The sequence below is a fragment of the Globicephala melas genome, chromosome 1, assembly GCF_963455315.2.
Source record: "Globicephala melas chromosome 1, mGloMel1.2, whole genome shotgun sequence".
Taxonomy (NCBI): domain Eukaryota; kingdom Metazoa; phylum Chordata; class Mammalia; order Artiodactyla; family Delphinidae; genus Globicephala; species Globicephala melas.
Genome location: NC_083314.1, coordinates 184,883,125 through 184,899,101, shown reverse-complemented (window position 1 = coordinate 184,899,101; position 15,977 = coordinate 184,883,125). Strand labels below are relative to the sequence as shown.

Below are 15,977 nucleotides of genomic sequence, written 5' to 3'. Positions count from 1 at the left end.
ACTGGAGAGAACTAGGGGGTCACAGCCTGAGCTGGTCCCTGGGGCTCCTCTGGAGGTCCACCACTCTTTCTCCCTGGACACACAGCTCCTCTGCCTTTGCCTCCTGAGGCCTGAGTCCAGCCTCCTCTTGACTCCTAAGCCACGTAGCTGGGCGCTTTGCCGAGAGCTCTGCCAGCATCTTGTCAGTGTCATCCCCCCCGCCCCTCCCGCTCGCACAAGATGAGCACATGAGCACCTCAGGAGACAGTGTCCAGAGGAGCCCATATGCTGGGTGAGCGGGCGATGGAGAGCTGGGCTTTCGGCCCCAATCCGCCTGACCCCAGAGCTCTCCCTCAGCCATCTCGCTCTTCCTTCCCTACGACCCGCCCTCCCCACCTCCATCAGGGCATCCTTTCGTTATCCCTGCAGATCCCACGACAGCCCTGCTTCTGAGACGCTGAGAAGCAGCGATGCCTCCACTGTTCTCCACCCTTCTTGGTTGGCTCACAGAGTGCCGGGCACATGTAACAAGCTTCGTAAATACGATGCAACAAGAGCAACGCAAACTGAAATAGACATTTCCCGTGAGAAGGAGGAACTTCACTGGGTGCTTTGGAAGCTGCGTCATTTCTTCTCGAGTCCACTTTTTAGGGACAAGGCTATCCGTAGCGAGCCATCTCTCAGCAGGAGCGGTGTCTGAGATTACACGGAATGTTCTCTACGGGGGATGCATGTTTCCCAGTGCCAGAGAGGCAATGGGACAGTTCTCAAAACCTGAAACCTTGGAGGAACACATCCTTCCCAGAACCAGCTTCCCTCCGGGGCTGAATATTTATCTCCTTCAGCATCAGCTGCTTTCAGTTGTATTTTTAAGAGACTTCTTTCCAGAGAAAAACACAGCTACTATTTTTGTTCTTTTTTTTTCTTCTGCAAGATGAGAGTAACAGCCGTTCTTCTCAGAGGGTTACCGTGCGAGCAGCATGGGACAATTCGTGTCGAGCGCTAAGCCCAGAGCCCCACGCAGAGCTGGCGTTTAGTCCATGTGGGTGATGGTTCTGGCACCCGCTCTGCCCTTTCTGTCCATGATCGGCTCTGTTCAGCCCTTTCTGTCCATGATCAGCTCTGTTCAGCCCTTTCTGTCCATGATCAGCTCTGTTCAGCCCTTTCTGTCCATGATCAGCTCTGTTTCCATAAATATGCATTTGTGCCGTGGCCCTTATCTCTTCACGTGATTGTGTAAGAACTTTCCCGTGAGCATCTTCCCGGCCTGACAGCCCTGGCACATGGTACCTGGGACCTGTGTGCTGAAGGGTCACTGGTCTATAGCATCCCTTCTGCCCCACCGAACCCATCCTATATCTCTTGTTAAAAATGGACATAAAATAGGATTAAACTGGGTCCCAGTGAGGGACAGGAGACGTTCCTCAGCTCTCAACCCTGGACGCCTCTGGGGAGCTTCCTAAAACGTTACTGATGCTGGGCCTCCTCCCTAAGGATGCTGATTAGTGGGCCTGCTGCGGTGGAGCTGAGGCTCAGAGTTTTGTAACCATCCTTTCCCCCAACCAGGTGGTTCTCATGGGAGGCCTGGGCTGAGAACCACTGGCTGGAATTTGCAGAATTGACTTTGCCTTTCCAGGGTCTTCTAGACCTTGTTCTGAGTTGGCTTTGCTGGCAGGGATAGTTTCTCGCCCAGCTCATGTCTGTTTGCCTTTGCCCAGAGAGATATGCAGAAGACAGGCTTGACCCCGGGATGGACCAGCTCATGCTGGGGGTCTGTCTCAGACCTTTGCCCCCACCTGCAGAGGAAGCATGGGAAGGATGGCCCAGGGTACCTGGCAAGGCAGGCTGGCAGACCCAAGGAGGCTGCTCAGCCGCTGGGGCAGCTGCTGGTCACATCCTGGGTGCTGCCCAGAGAGGGAACAGACACCACGTTGGGGGGTCAGTAGCTGAGCCTCTCAGAGGACCAGCTGGGCTGGGGGCACTTTGGGGGCTGGGGGCTGCTGTTCCTGGATGGCCTGTCTGCTGTCCCGCAGCAGCAGGGCTGCAAGAGGACAGTGGGGACCTGGCCACGTCGGCAGGGGCTGTAGCATCAGACACGCAGAAGCCCTGCTCCCCACTCCCGGGGAGAGAGCGTTCCCACCCACAAGGCTACCCACCCACCGCTTGTCACCACTTCACTCCTCCGGAATGCTCGCGGGCGCGTTGCCCAGGCAACCAGAATGCCAGCACGTTGCTATCCTTCAGTCTCCTCCAAGCACCTGTGAAGCCTGTGAGCACCAGCCCCCGTGCTCTGAGTTCTGCAGACGCTCCACTCTGGAGCTCCTGGGGAGGGAAGATGGGCCCCTGGGTGCTATCCACAGCCACGGGAGGAGTGGAGGGACCACGGCTGGGAGCCAAGCCTAAAGCACTCGCCATGGAGTCCCCGTGACACACTGTGGTGTGGGTACCCACGTTCAGCCCGTTTTACAGGTGGGGAAACTGAGGCTCAGATAGGTTCCACTGACTGCCCAAGCTCACGCGGCTAGCAGGTTGGAAGTCAAGTAGCCAGACCTGAGCCCCTGCGGTCAGCACCACACAAGGCCGCTTCAGGAGTCTGTGTGGATGAGTCATCTCCAAGCCTCTCTCCTCCTGGGGATAGAGATGGTCGTTCCCACCTCAGCAGGCCCCCGGAGGAGCAGACCATCCGCGTGCAGGCGTGTTTCTCGGCTTCCGCCCTGTGGACCTTCGGGGCTGGATAAGCCTGTGGAGGCCTGTCCTGTGCACGTGGATGTTTTGCAGCCTTCCTGGCTCTGCCCACGAGATGCCAGCAGCAGTGCCTCCATCCCCAGCTGCTGACGACCAGGAACGTCTCCAGACCTTGCCGAACGTCCCATGGGGGCACGATGCCCCCTGTGCGAGCATCGATGGTGTGAACGCCCTGTGTGGACTGTACAGCGTCACTGACGTGCCAGGGCTTCTTGTCTTCTGCAAGAGCTTATGAAGTAATTCCCCAGGACCTGCAGGGCCCTGGCGGCTGGATGAGGTTGGGAGGGGCGTGGATCCCACCTGCTCAGGTCCAGCGCCCACCCAGCCGCCTCCCCGTGGGCGGAGCCTCTGTGCAGACTGTCCAGGGAGTGGAGTCACCGTGGTTACAGGTTATAGAGGGTCTGTCCTTGCTCTGCTTTTTCTAGCGTGTCCCTGTCCCCACAGGTCTAGGGGTGTTGGGAACTAGTTTCTGAGCACAGAGATCTTAAGTCCCTGAGTCCTGGACTCGTGGTGACCCCAGCCAGGCCCCTTCATTTGTGGGTCTCTTGTTGTCCACACCTGGGCAATGAGGGTTTGGAATGAAGACACCCACCCACAGATGCTCCAGGACAAAGGGGTCCATCAGGAGACCGGTGTGCCTGTGCTTCACCCACTGCACCCAGGAGTAGGAGGGTGTCGAGAGGACCCCCGCCCCCGGGGTTGACCCCACGTTCCGGGAAGGAGGGTAGCCAGAGACATCTGGTCACGTTGGAGGTTTCTTTCCTGAACCGCTCCTTCTCTGTGTCAGAAACCACGTGTGCGCCCGACATCCACTGGGGCCGCGGGTGACCAAAACCTAGGCGCCCAGAGCGCCTCTCCTGAAAGGGAGTGATGCTTTCATCCCCGCGAGTCCCGGGGCCAAGTGTGGAGCCGCTTCTACAGGACATCACGGTGACATCGGGCTGGGAGCACCATTCGAGTGACTCACAGCTGCGTTTGTTTCACTAGGAAAATTGAACCAGTTACTGCTTTCCAGAAGAGAGCGCGTGCTCTGCTCCCTTCCTGAGCTGGTGCTGGGGGATAGAGGCTGAGCCACCTGTGTCCGTGAGAGGGGAGGGCGGGTCTCTGCTCCTGAGATGTAGCCAGAGCCCCTGCTGCACTGTCCTGTTGGTGATGGGGGGCTGCGGGACACGGGTTGGAAGGAGGCCCCCCAAGTGCTCCTGGGCACCAGAGGGTCCTGTACGGAGGGTGGGGGGAGATGAATATCTCATGGTGTTGGAAAGCCGCGTCCCGCTCTCTCCAGGGCAGAGACCTTGGGGCAACACGGAATCAGGGATACCAGGACCTTTCCCCCACCGGGCACCAAGCTCTCCCTTCTCACGTAGAACCGAATGTCTCTTCCTGGTGGGATGTGCCTTCTGTCAGGAGAAGACGTGGTGGTGAAACAAAGGCTCACCTACTGGGAGTTTCACTTTGCCCAAAGGTCAGAGTTGAGTGTGGCCGCCATCTCCCCTTAGTTGCAGCTTTGGGGGTCCAGGATTTGTTCTCAGAAGGCTTGCCGCCTCCTCCATCCATCCCGGACCCCAAGCCTGCCGCCCCTTGCCCTCTGGGCTTCGCGAAGAGCAGCATCACCCTGTCAGGCTCTAGGAGACGGGGCACCTCTGAACATCCTGAGAGCAAATCTCATGGCTTCTTCCCTCCAGCTCCCTGAGTGCAGATCCCGCGGCTGGAGCACCCCAGCTTCTCGCTGCCAGCCCACAGCCCGAGCGCGCTTGGAACGTAGGTCTGAAAGGAAGGGGAAGTCCTGCCTGTCACCCACCATCCTCTTTGCTTGGGACAGTGGCTTCCTTAGATTTGTCCCATTCCATGGCTTGACTGCAAAACTGGTGAGGTTTGAGGAGTTAAATACAAAGTGGGTTTTCCCCCCAGAGTGTGTGCTGTGCTTGGGGTCCTGCTTCCTAAGATGAGCGTGCAGAAAGGGGAGGGTCATCACTTTTCAGTCGAGACGGCTGGCAGACAGGACACCACAGGTGGCTGAGGTCATCAGCAGAGGTGGGTCGTGTTGACATCAGGCACCCCAATACCATGTGACAGGAGGGCTGCACCTCTGAAGTTCCTCCCAAGAACCCATCCCCCCAGTCTAACCATGAGAAAAACACCAGACAAATCCCAGTAGAGAGACAGCCTACAAACTGCCTGATCTGTCCTCCTGAAAACTGACAAGGTCATCGAAAGAAGGCAAGTCCGAGCATCCGTCACAGCCTGGAGGATCCCGAGGAGACGTGATGACTAATGTTATGTGCGATGCTGGAAGAGAGAACTGGTGAAACCCTAATGCAGTATGGAATTTGGTTCATGATCACGGACCCGTGCTTTCCCTAGGTTTTGACAAACTCACCATGGTGATGTGGGATGTTCACATCGAGGCATCTGGGAGAAGAGTACACAGGACCTCTCGGTGCCCTTGTGCAATTTTTCTATGAATCTAAAACTGCTCTAAAAAGAAAAGCTTATTTAAACAAACAAACCAACAGAAGTGGGGTGCGATCAAGAGGCTTCTGGACACAGGATCATGCTGAGGAGGGGCAGGTAGACTCAGCAGGGGCCCCAGGTGAAGGGATGCCCATGTCTGTAGGGGTTGATGATGTCCACCTAGGAACACGGACTCCCCCAGAGCCAGCTCTGTGCTGGAGGAAGCACATCTGTGTCATCCCACCTGCGTCCTCGGAGTCATTTCAGGCTGTACCCTATCCGTTATTGATCATAGATGCACGGTTCTTCTTAGAAGATGAGGAGACCTCAGTGCCACCTGCTCCAACCGCCTCGTGTAAGGCTGCGAACCTGGGGCTTGTGGAGTGGAAGCAGCAAGCCCACGCTCAGGCCAACGTCAAACAGAATTGTTCCCACTGTGGCTTGTCCCCCGAACAAGCTGATGGCAAGCCCCAGAGAGACATCACGGGTGAGGGTCTTCCTCAGTCATCCAGTGCTGGGGTTGTACATGGGGTGCTTGTCACTGCTAGCGGCAGGGCTGGGACAGGCTGGCCACCTGTCGGATACCGCTCAGGTTCTGCCCCGTCCTGGAGATTCCGGGATGGCCTCTGGGCCGTGCAGACTCCTGCATAAACTTCTGGCCCAGCCCCAGTGCTCTGGCAAGCGGATGCCAGCTGCTTGCAGAAGGCAGCCCTGCAAACTCCTTGCTCGGAGAAAAGCGCACCCTTAAGTGGAAGGGATGTCTTTGTCTCCCTTAATTGACAGTGATTTTCTTCAGTGAAGAAAATATACAGAAGGTATCAAATTGAATCTCAATTTGCTGAATCTTATTAAGCTGTTCTTGGGGAAAAAGGATTTCAATAAAAGTTTAAAAGGGAGAGAAGCAAAAAGCCTGCCAACTAGAAAATAAAGTGGGATGGAGCAGTAGTTCCCAATTTGGGAGCAGTCAGGTGGGGTGGGGGGTGGCTGGGAGCCTTTGTTCTTCATTTGAAAGTCTAGGCTGGGACGCTGCCGAGGGGGAGCCTTCCGGGGCCCGTCTGTCACAGGGTGTAGACGCGGCAGCCGGGCACTCCAGCGAGGATCGTGTGGACGAATCTAAAGTCTCCACCGCATGTCCATTGCCGAGGCCGGCTGTGGCCCCAGCATCCTTTCTTTCCTCCCACCTGCCAGGGACAGGGAACGGAATTAGGACGCGATGCAATGTGCCCCAAGTCTGTCTACCCACTACCCCGGCACACATCCGCTTCTTCAGATCCAAACTACATACCCTAAAATCCACGTCTTTGAAGTGTAGAGGTCAGTGTTTTTAATGTATTCACAAGGTTGTGCAACTGTCCCCACCATTAATTCCGGAACACTCTTATCACCCCTAAAGGAAACCCTGTGACCATTAGCAGTCACTCCCTACCCCCCCGCCCCCAGCCCCCGGCAGCCACCAATCTACTTTCTGTCCCTGTGGATCGACTGCTTCTGGGCATTTTTTGTAAACGGAATCGTACAGCCTGTAGCCTTTTGTGACTGGCTTCTTCGTGACGTTTTCAGGGTCCATCCACGTGGTAACGTATATCAGCACTTCTTTCCAAATAACGTTCCACTGTAGGGCTGGACCACCCTTCTTTACCCACTCATCAGCTGATGGACACGGAGATTGTTTCCAGTTTCCTCTGTTAGGAATAATGCTTCTGTGAACATTCGTGTATGCGTTTCTGCACCCAAGAGTGGAATTTCTGGGTCCACGTTGAGGAACTTCCAAACTGTTTGATGGCTGCACCGTTTCACATTCCCACCAACAACGCCCGAGACTTGCAGTCTTCCCACATCCTCGCCAGCACTCGGAATTGTCCCTCTGTTTGCTTGTAGCCATCCTCGTGGGGCTGAAGCGGTGGCACGTTCGTAAGGCGTCTGTGGATGCCCCAGGGTTTGGGGGAAGCCGGCCGCACTCGGCCTGCGCCATGGCCTGGCCCCCTTGGCGTGTCACCCGCTGGCTCTGATGGTTAGTGGCTCTGAGGGCCTCCCCTGCAGGTGTGTGGGGTCCTCTGCCATCTTGAAAAATGGCTGATGGCACTGTGGATGCCTTCCTGGGTGAGAGGATCTGTGAGTGGTCCTCCAAGAACCTCTTAACCGTGAAATGAGTGTGGAGTTGGGGGCTTCCCAGCCCTGTGCTTAGCAGTGTCAGAGGGACACTGCAGAGTGTTCCTGGGGTCCTGCCTGGTTTCAGGACTAGCTGGAGGGATGAGGACAGAGGTCACTGGCTGCCCCTCACACGGTCCTCGCAGATGTGTCTGAATCCTCTCACACCAAGATGCGTCTTCACCCCAGGGGGTCCCACACAGGAGTCCAGGAAGGTCCAGATTGCGCACAGAGGCAGCAGGCCTGGTGACAGAGCAGAAGGTTTGGGGCCTTTGGCCCCTGTAGAGAGACCAATGATGGGTCCCCTGCAGGCCCTGGAATCGGTCCCTGACCTCCCTATGGGAGGGTCTCTCTCTGCTCCCCCGCCCAGGCCCCGCATTTCCTGGCTCCTGGGTGTGGGTGGAGCCTGTGTCCTGACCTGTTCACCTGCCTCTGTATTTCCCTCTGTGAACAAATCTACCCGTTCAAAAGGAAAGAAAATGGACTTGAAGAGGAAAAACAAATCTAGCTGTCCCCACTGTTGCCACGGGTTGGCTTCTCTGCATAACAGCTGGGGGGCGTGGAAAGAGAAGGGTTTCCATGGTAACCAATTACAGCTCGCGATTGGTGGAAAATGGCAGAAATACCCTGCATGTGAAGTTGTGCGGGGCGGGCAGGCACAGGCCCTGTTGTAATTTCCTGGGGCGATGCCGCTCCAGGTGGTGGTGGCGGCGGCAGGCAGGTGTGTGTGTGACTACCGTTCACTCAGCCTGCCTGGCAGACCCTCGTACTACCTGGTGGAGTCCAGTAATGCCTGTTGGGGCCTGGTGAGGCCTGATGTGACTGTGGTACCTGGGAGTGCCTGGTGAGGCCTGGTGAAGTCTGCAGGTACCTGGGGAGGCCTGAGGGTTCCTGGTAGTACCTGGTGGAGCCTAGTGGTGACTGGTGGGGTATGGGGGGACCTGGTGAGGTGGTGGGGTATAGGGAGACCTGTGGTGCCCTGTGAAGCCTGGGGGGGTACATGGTGAGGCCTGGGGGTGCCTGTTGAGGCCTAGTGGTACCGGGTGGGGGGGCCTGGTGAGGTCTGGTGGTGCCTAGTGGGACCTGTTCCTACCTGGTGAAACCTGATAATACCTGGTGAGGTCTGGGGGTTCCTGGTAGTACCTGGTGGGGTCTGGTGGGATCTGGTTAGGCCTGGTGAGGTGGTGGGCCCTGGTGAAGCCTGGGAGGACACGGTGAGGCATGGGGGTGCCTAGTGGGACCTGTTCCTACCTGGTGAAACCTGATAATACCTGGTGAGGTCTGGGGGTTCCTGGCAGTAACTGGTGGGGTCTGGTGGGATCTGGTTAGGCCTGGTGAGGTGGTGGGACCTGGTGGGACCTGGTGAAGCCTAGGAGGACACGGTGAGGCATGGGGGTGCCTAGGGGGGCATGGTGAAACCTGGTGAGGCGTGGGGGTGCTCAGCAGTGCCTTGTGGTACCTGCTGGTGACCAGTGGTGCCCTCCAGGCCGAGGCACCACACCTGTTGGAAGCAGCATCTCATTTCCCTGAGGGCTGGACTCGCGTGCAAATGCATAGAGAGGTGGGAGAACTTGAGCTTCTAAAGCATCCCCCTCCCTGGGCCACCTGTGGCCACAGAGGAGCCGCCCTTGGTGTGCACCTGGGGGCACCTCGCGCTGACCTGAATCTCCGTGTGCAGCGAGGCTGGCCCGGACCCTGCAGCACGCAGGGCTGGCCGTGCAGAGACCGCACACCGGCAGCCTCTTGGCGCGGACGCATTAGCATAATGAGCAGCTCCTAATTTCTGCAGCCAAGCACTTGCGTTCTGATTGAAAAACTGGGGCCTTATTATTTGAGGATGTGTCCTTTTCGGCAATTAGCGCTCATTAATACAAGTTTCTTCCTTTCAACATGCTGGGGGGACAGCACGTTCCTAAGTGTCAGTGAGGGAAAAGTCAGCCCCAGGCACGTGGACACACTCACACAGACACGGACTGATTCAGTCCCTTTTAAAGTCACGTGACACCCTTGGAAGAAAACCTGCCAAACTCCGCTTCCCCAGGCCTGGTTCTACAGTGTTTCTGGGCTGACGACTCAGTGCAACACACATGCTCTCCCACCCCCACCCGCGACCATCCCTGAGCTCTGGCTTCGTGTCAATTTCTAGACGTGGCCTTGCTGATGAGCTCTGGCTTTGAAGGGCGCCTGTCCCAGGTCCTCAGTTACCTAAGCCGGTGGCAGGGCGCGGGGCCCGGGTCCCCCCCCCGCCACGTGCACTGCATCCTCCCCTGGCTCTATCCTTGCCAGGCCCGGGGCGCGCTCAGCCTCGCTGCCCTCGCCAGGCCGTGCGGGTGTGCCCTCCCCAGCCTCCCTGTGCTGAGGAGGTAGAGGACAGGGTTCCCAAGGGCACCTGCATGGGAGAAAAGTATCGGCAGAACGAGCACTTGGGCAGAGTGGGCGCCCTGATGGACTCTCAGCTTCCCCGCAGCATGTCTTTTCCTGAGCGAGATCCAGAGGAGGGCACAGACCAGCAGCTTTCCCCGTGTATGTGTAACGGCATCTGAGGCCACGAGCCTGCTTTCAAATCGGCACATTCAACTGAGATACGAGGCGGCAGAGGGTGGGGCTGGCAGAGCGCGGGACCTGGCCCGGAGCAGTAGATGCTGGGACCCTGCTCCACATGAAGCCCCACAGGCTGAAATCCCTGTCCCTCCAGACCTCAGGACTGCAGGCTGCAGGCTTAGCATCACCCACCTCGGACCGCGAACGTCTGTGACCTGGAGGGAAGTGCCCGGGCCTTGGACCCAGGGTGTGGACCACGTTCCAGCCTGCCCGGGCCTTGGACCCCGGGTGTGGACCACGTCCCAGCCCTGCCGTTCCCTCCCCTCTTGGCGCCTCTGTTTTATTAAGGGTCAGAGCAAAGCGGGGATGGAAGGCCCGTGAGTTCATCTCTTCAGCTGACAGACGTGGGCTTTGGAGACTCGGTTTCCCTCCTGTAAGCGGACGCTTTGTCCTCAGCCGGCCACGTGCAGGCAAGCTCCTTGGAGGTGAAGCCGGGTCCTGAGCGCGTGTGGTTCGGCCTGTGCTGCTAAGATGCTAACAGACCGCGCTCGAGTCGGCCTTTGAAGTGAACTAACGAAGGGTTTCATTCCCCTTTGGAAGCTGGGATTAGCGCTCATTACAAGAAGAGCATTTCCTCGTCCTGGTGGGGGGTGGAGAGCGCCCCCCAGGCAGAGGCCCCCCCACTGATGCTTTTCTCTCTCTCCCACGCAGTTCCATGTTCATCCGCTGGCCCGGCTGCTCTCTAGGAAGCCATGCTTGGATCCTTATAGCCATGTTTCAGCTCGCCCTGGATCTGCCCGCGTGTGAGTCCCTGGGCCCGGGCCCCGAGTTCCGGCTGCTGCCCCGGCTGCCCCACCGGCCGCCCCGCTTGTGGAGTTTTAAGAGCGGACAGCCCGCCCGGGTCCCAGCGCCCGTGTGGAGCCCCCGGCCGCCCCGCTTGGAGCGTGGTCACAGTCACGGGCAGATGCTGAGTCCCCGGGCCCGACGGGCGCACAGACCCAGGGACCAGGTGGCCGCTCTGGGGCCCAAAGGGGGGCTGGCCAAGCCCCCAGCTGCTGCCAAATCCAGCCCTTCCCTGGGCCCCTCCTCCTCTGCGGGGGGCAGTGGAGCTCCCACGGACCAGCAGGCCCTCCTGCGGCGGGGGAAGAGGCACCTGCAGGGGCCCGCCTTCAACAGCTTTGACTTCCAAGGCAGCAGGCCCACCACGGAGACGGAGTTCATTGCCTGGGGGCCCACGGGGGAGGAGGAGGCCCCGGAATCCAATACATTTCCAGGCGTTTATGGCCCCACCACGGTCTCCATCTTCCAAACACGGAAGACAGCTGTGGCCACTGCCACCGCCACCGCCACCACGGCCACCTCCGTGACACTGCAGACTCAGGGGCTCACGGAGCCCCTGGACCCCAGGAGTGGGAAACCGGTTGGGGTAAGCACAACGGAGCCTTCCACCAGCCCCAGCAGAGACAGTGGCAAAGTCAGCAAGCCCCCGCGGGTTCTGGGGGAGACCTCAGGTACGCCCACCTCTTTTCTGGTTGGTGCTGGGTCGGGGGGATATTTTGGGGGGGGGTGTGGCTTAGGAGGGATGCTGAGCTGTGCCTGGGTGATGCCGTTTTGTGAGACTCTTCATTTCCCAGCAGGGAACCTAAAGCCATAGCCCCTCACGGGAAGATGGGGCGCTGTGTATCTGTGAACTTGCACGTGTATATGTCCTGACAGATCTGGGCTGTGCTCTGCAAGGAAGGGCCAGGCTCTTCTAGCTGCTGGAAGGGAGCAGGGAGAGGGTCTCTCCCTAGAGGTGGCCCTGAAGTGGGCACTGTACCCACCCTGCCCGTGTAGGGGTGTCTGAGCCCCACCGGACACAGGGAAACATCTTCCTGAATGGCAGAACTTCAGCTCCTGGGCCAGCCTGGGAGTTAGGTGTGGGCACATCTGCTGATAGAGACAGGGTATGTGGTGTCTTCAAAAACCCTCAAGGGTATGGCCCTAAGGAGGGGCAGCTGTCAGACTGGCCTAGAATTAGCAATTACCTTAAACAGCAGGAGAGCCGGAGGCCGTGTAGCAGGAGGAGCCTCCTGTGGTGTTAGCTGAGGCTTTGCGCACTGACTCAGGTGGGGGGTGTCTTGTCTCTGAAGATGGGTTAGGAGGTGTTTGGAGGATGGAGATCTGACAGATGGCTTTGGTTCTCCTGCCCGTGTTATTCTAGGTGTGTGTAGACAACTAGCATTTCTTGGCTTTGGAATATCTTGCTGCAACGTCGTTTTGTTGTTCCTTCTCCTCCTGTAACTCCTCCAGTTGCTTCGAAAGGAGTAGCCCTTGAAAATCTCCCAGGCCAAAGCTTGTCCCTTCGCTGGTAGGCCCCCTGCATGTACCCAGCTTCAGGCCTGCTAGGGGACAGCCAGAATCCTGGACCCCCATGTTCCCACCCACTGCCAGCATCCTTGGCTTCTGTGAACAAGCCATAGCCCCATGCCCCGCCATGACTCCCAGGTTTACAGATTGTGTCCGTGCCTGCACATCCTAGACTAGCAGCAGTATCTGCTGACTTGCAAAACAGGATGCAAGTTCCAGGACATGAGCCCAAAGGGGTGGGGGCACCATGCAGCCTCCTCCACCCCCGGCTTGCTTCTCCACTTCCTCAGGGTTTGGACCTGACACGGATCCTCTACAGAACCCGGAGGACAGAGAGAACTGCTCGTCAGGGTCCCTCCGCAGCCAGGTTGCCATGCTGTCCCTTGCACTCCGTGTGCGCACCACATTCTGTATCCCGGCCGACAGGCAGGGTATGGTCAGTAGTTGGACAGGTTTCCAGGGAGTGGGTGGCCTTTGTTCCATGACCTACTTCCTTCCTTCACCTGGATAAGAGAACTGCGGTTTTTTATTCTGCGTGATTCTTCCCTTGAGAGCAACATATCTGTGGAAGCAAAGCCAAGCTCCACCTCAACGCCAGGGGCCGGGGGCCGGGCTGGAGGGACGGAGGCTGTGAGCTCGGGGGTGTCACGGGAGAGGGTCTGCGGGGCTGTGCCTCAGCTGTCTTCCACATAGCCCCCTTCTGGCGTCTAGAGACACACAGACCCTGCCATTCATCTTCTCCATGCCAGGCGCCCAAGAGCAGCTTACAAAGCATTCGTTTTTACCTCGATAAACTCGCAAGCCATCATCATAATAGAATCTAGTGGTGCGTTCATTTATTGTCATCTCCTCTGCCTACGTCACTTACTATATAGACATGGATGAGAAAACGAGTTCCCATTTCTTCCAAATTACATTTGTTATTACTAACGTTAAATGCCCGGGATAGCATTAGAAGGCTTAGCAAATTAATTCATAGTACATTGGATATTGCTAATCCAGCTTGACAGATGCTTATCTTGGAAAAGATTTATGGTTCTTCATGATATAATCTGCTGCTAGATTAATTTGTTTAGCACAACAAATTTAAAAGGGGGAAGGTATGTGTGTTTGTTTCTAATGCAGAGAAATGTTCATTCTGGGAAGTGATGCTGGATGCTGAGTAGGGGCAGCCAGTGGTCCTCAGCTTCGAGTTCAAGGCAAGGAAAGAGAGGAAATGCTGATTCTCCTAACCGGGCTCATCAAAGCTCAGCTGGTCCTACATAAGTGATCCAAGCCCCAGGGCATTGAGAGCCCAGGCCGGGGTCCTGCAGATCCCCCTAGTTAGCAGATGTAGACCTAGGCCCCCCAACTCGGAGTATGACTACTACTCACCCTTCTCCGACAGGATTTAAGGCAGCAAGGGTGGTCTTGGGGATCCCAGAGCTGTGGTCTGGGGGGCCTTGCGCACCACGGTGAGCGGTACGTGCTTCCAGGCTGCAGATCTGCATGTGAATCTGGGCTCTGCGGCATGTAGCTGGCTGACCCTGGGAAAGTTCTCTTCTCTGTTGGCTACATTTTCTTCATTTATGAAAGTTTAGAAATATCTCTCCTAAATGGTTGCTGTGAAGTCTCAGTAAATCAACCCCAAGTACAAAACACGGTGTCTGGCAACTAAGAATCCTCTATCCGCGCCAGATGTTTTTATACCCAGCAAGAGTGACTCTGAGGAGAGGGTTACCGGCGTCAAGGACAAACAGGCCCAGATTTGCCCACTCACAGCTGGGGGGTGCCCCAAAGTCTGGAATGAAGGCTTTAGGAAGTGATATGAAGAATTTGATAAGTCAATTCTGTGGTCAAAAGAAGTGTCTTTGGAATCAGGTTTGGGAAGTTGTTTTATTTTTGCTTCTGTAGAGAAACGTTTAGAAGGGGAATGTCTAAACATTCCTGTCTGTCCATAGCACAGGCATTGGTGGGTGTAGAAAGGGCAGGTGGCTGGTGATTTGGGACACTCTGAAATCTGTCAGGAGCTAACATTATACGGAAAAGCTGCTGGAATTGCCTAAGGGCCCACTTGACGTGGAGCAGGAGTCACGCTCCACGTAAAGCGGCTGGGAGATCTCTCCTAGTTTTAGTGTGGTAGTTGAGAGTGCCACAGCCTGCCTGCCAATTCCTAACTTCATTTGTATTAGCTGCGTGAACTGGGGCAGCTTCCTTCTTATCTCTGTGCCTCAGTGGGAATTACAGAATTAAAAATCTCATAATGTTGTAAAGATTCAGTGAGATAGTACATACCAGGTGCTCAGTGCCTGGCACATCATAGTTCCCCAGGACATGTTTGCTGCTGCTGATACGATAATGATGATGGTGGTGGTGATGATGATAGAGATGATGATGATGATGATGGAAATAATGGTGGTGATGGTGATGGTGGTGATGTTGGAGATGATGGTGCTGGTGGTGATGATGAAAGTGGTGATGATGTTGATGGTGCTGGTGATGGTGATGATGCTGGTGATGGTGATGATGCTGGTGATGATGCTGGTGATGGTGATGATGACGGTTTTGATGGAGATGGTGTAGACGGTAGTAATTATGATGATGGAGATGATGGTGCTGGTGGTACTGGTGATGGTGATGACAAAGATGATTATTGTCCTTGTGATGATTTGCTGTCACCGGCTTACTGCTCCGTGGTGACGTCATTTGATGAGGTCCCACACTCTCACCCCTGACCTTGGTGCTCCGAGCGGAGGTGCAGTTGATGCTTAGCCAGGAACTGCTTGGGGTGGAAACTCACCTGGCTCAGGTTCACCAAGGCACTGAGCTGCAGCCTCACACGGTGCTGGCAGAGGCAGAGCGTCAGACGGTCAGCACTTCGCCTGAGGTCCGGAAAAGAGGGCTCACCACAGTGGAGCGCTGCTCTCCAGTGACAGCTCTCTTGCTGGTTGTATTCTGAGTCTGGAATTACAGTGTCTCCCAGGAGAAAAACGGAAAAACGGAAAGTCATTTCCTGGGCTTTAATCTTAAACCTCGTCAACGGAGCTGTGGGCAGTTTAAGCCAGCCGGTTTCAGTCCCCGCGTTTGCCCCCTGCGGGATCTCCTGGGCATTTGGCCTGCAGTTAGCGCTCAGTAAAGATTTCCCAGACCTGACGTTCCTCGACCCTGCCTGCTGGCCCCCGGCTCCTGCCTGCACAGACACATCTGACGCTTTCCCCACCTGCCTGTGTTCACAACTCCGGGAAGGTGCACTGCCCAGGAGGGCCCAGGTCCCCATTGTCATTCGAGATGTGTCCCCATCTGGATCAGTCACAGATCTGTGACACCCAGCAGCTCAAGGATGCGATGGCTCAGATGTCCTCCCAGTTCTGTCTGGTAATTTTTACACTGGAATCCACTCACGCGTTTCCAAGGATGATTTCCAGGTTCCTTTGTCCTTGTCACCAGGGGGCCTTCAGTGTCCTCTTGGTGGGACGGGCTGGTGTCGTCTTCTCTCACCCTGCTGGTCAGATGACCTGAACTGGAAGCAGGGAGACCTTCGGATCAAGTCTCATGGTGATGGAGTAGTGTCTAAATGCCGGGATGGGAGGGGAAGGGAGAGAGAAGCAGACGTAACAGAGAGAGACACGTTCCTCCCCTTCTGTTTAAAGCTGCGGTGGCGGTTTAAATGCTGAGCCCCTTTTAATTAACTTGCTGGGTGTTTGCTGCCAGGGAAATGAATCCGTCCTTAATTTAAAGATATTTGAAGCAATGACTCACGAACTTCACAATTTCGAGTGGCTTAA

At 56.5% G+C, this 15,977-nt stretch overlaps 1 protein-coding gene across 5 annotated transcripts in view; it reads left to right on the top strand.

The window, feature by feature from the left end:
- AJAP1 (adherens junctions associated protein 1) overlaps positions 1-15,977 on the top strand; it is a 125,576-nt gene that overhangs the window by 44,260 nt on the left and 65,339 nt on the right. For 4 of the 5 annotated variants that reach the window (XM_060283946.1, XM_060283948.1, XM_030865806.2 and 1 more), the window contains exon 2: positions 10,576-11,375. In XM_060283946.1, the coding sequence (XP_060139929.1) occupies positions 10,576-11,375 (800 nt within the window). Of the gene's footprint in view, positions 1-7,969; positions 8,045-10,575; positions 11,376-15,977 lie in introns of those variants that run through there. The other variant, XM_060283954.1, reaches the window with a different exon arrangement.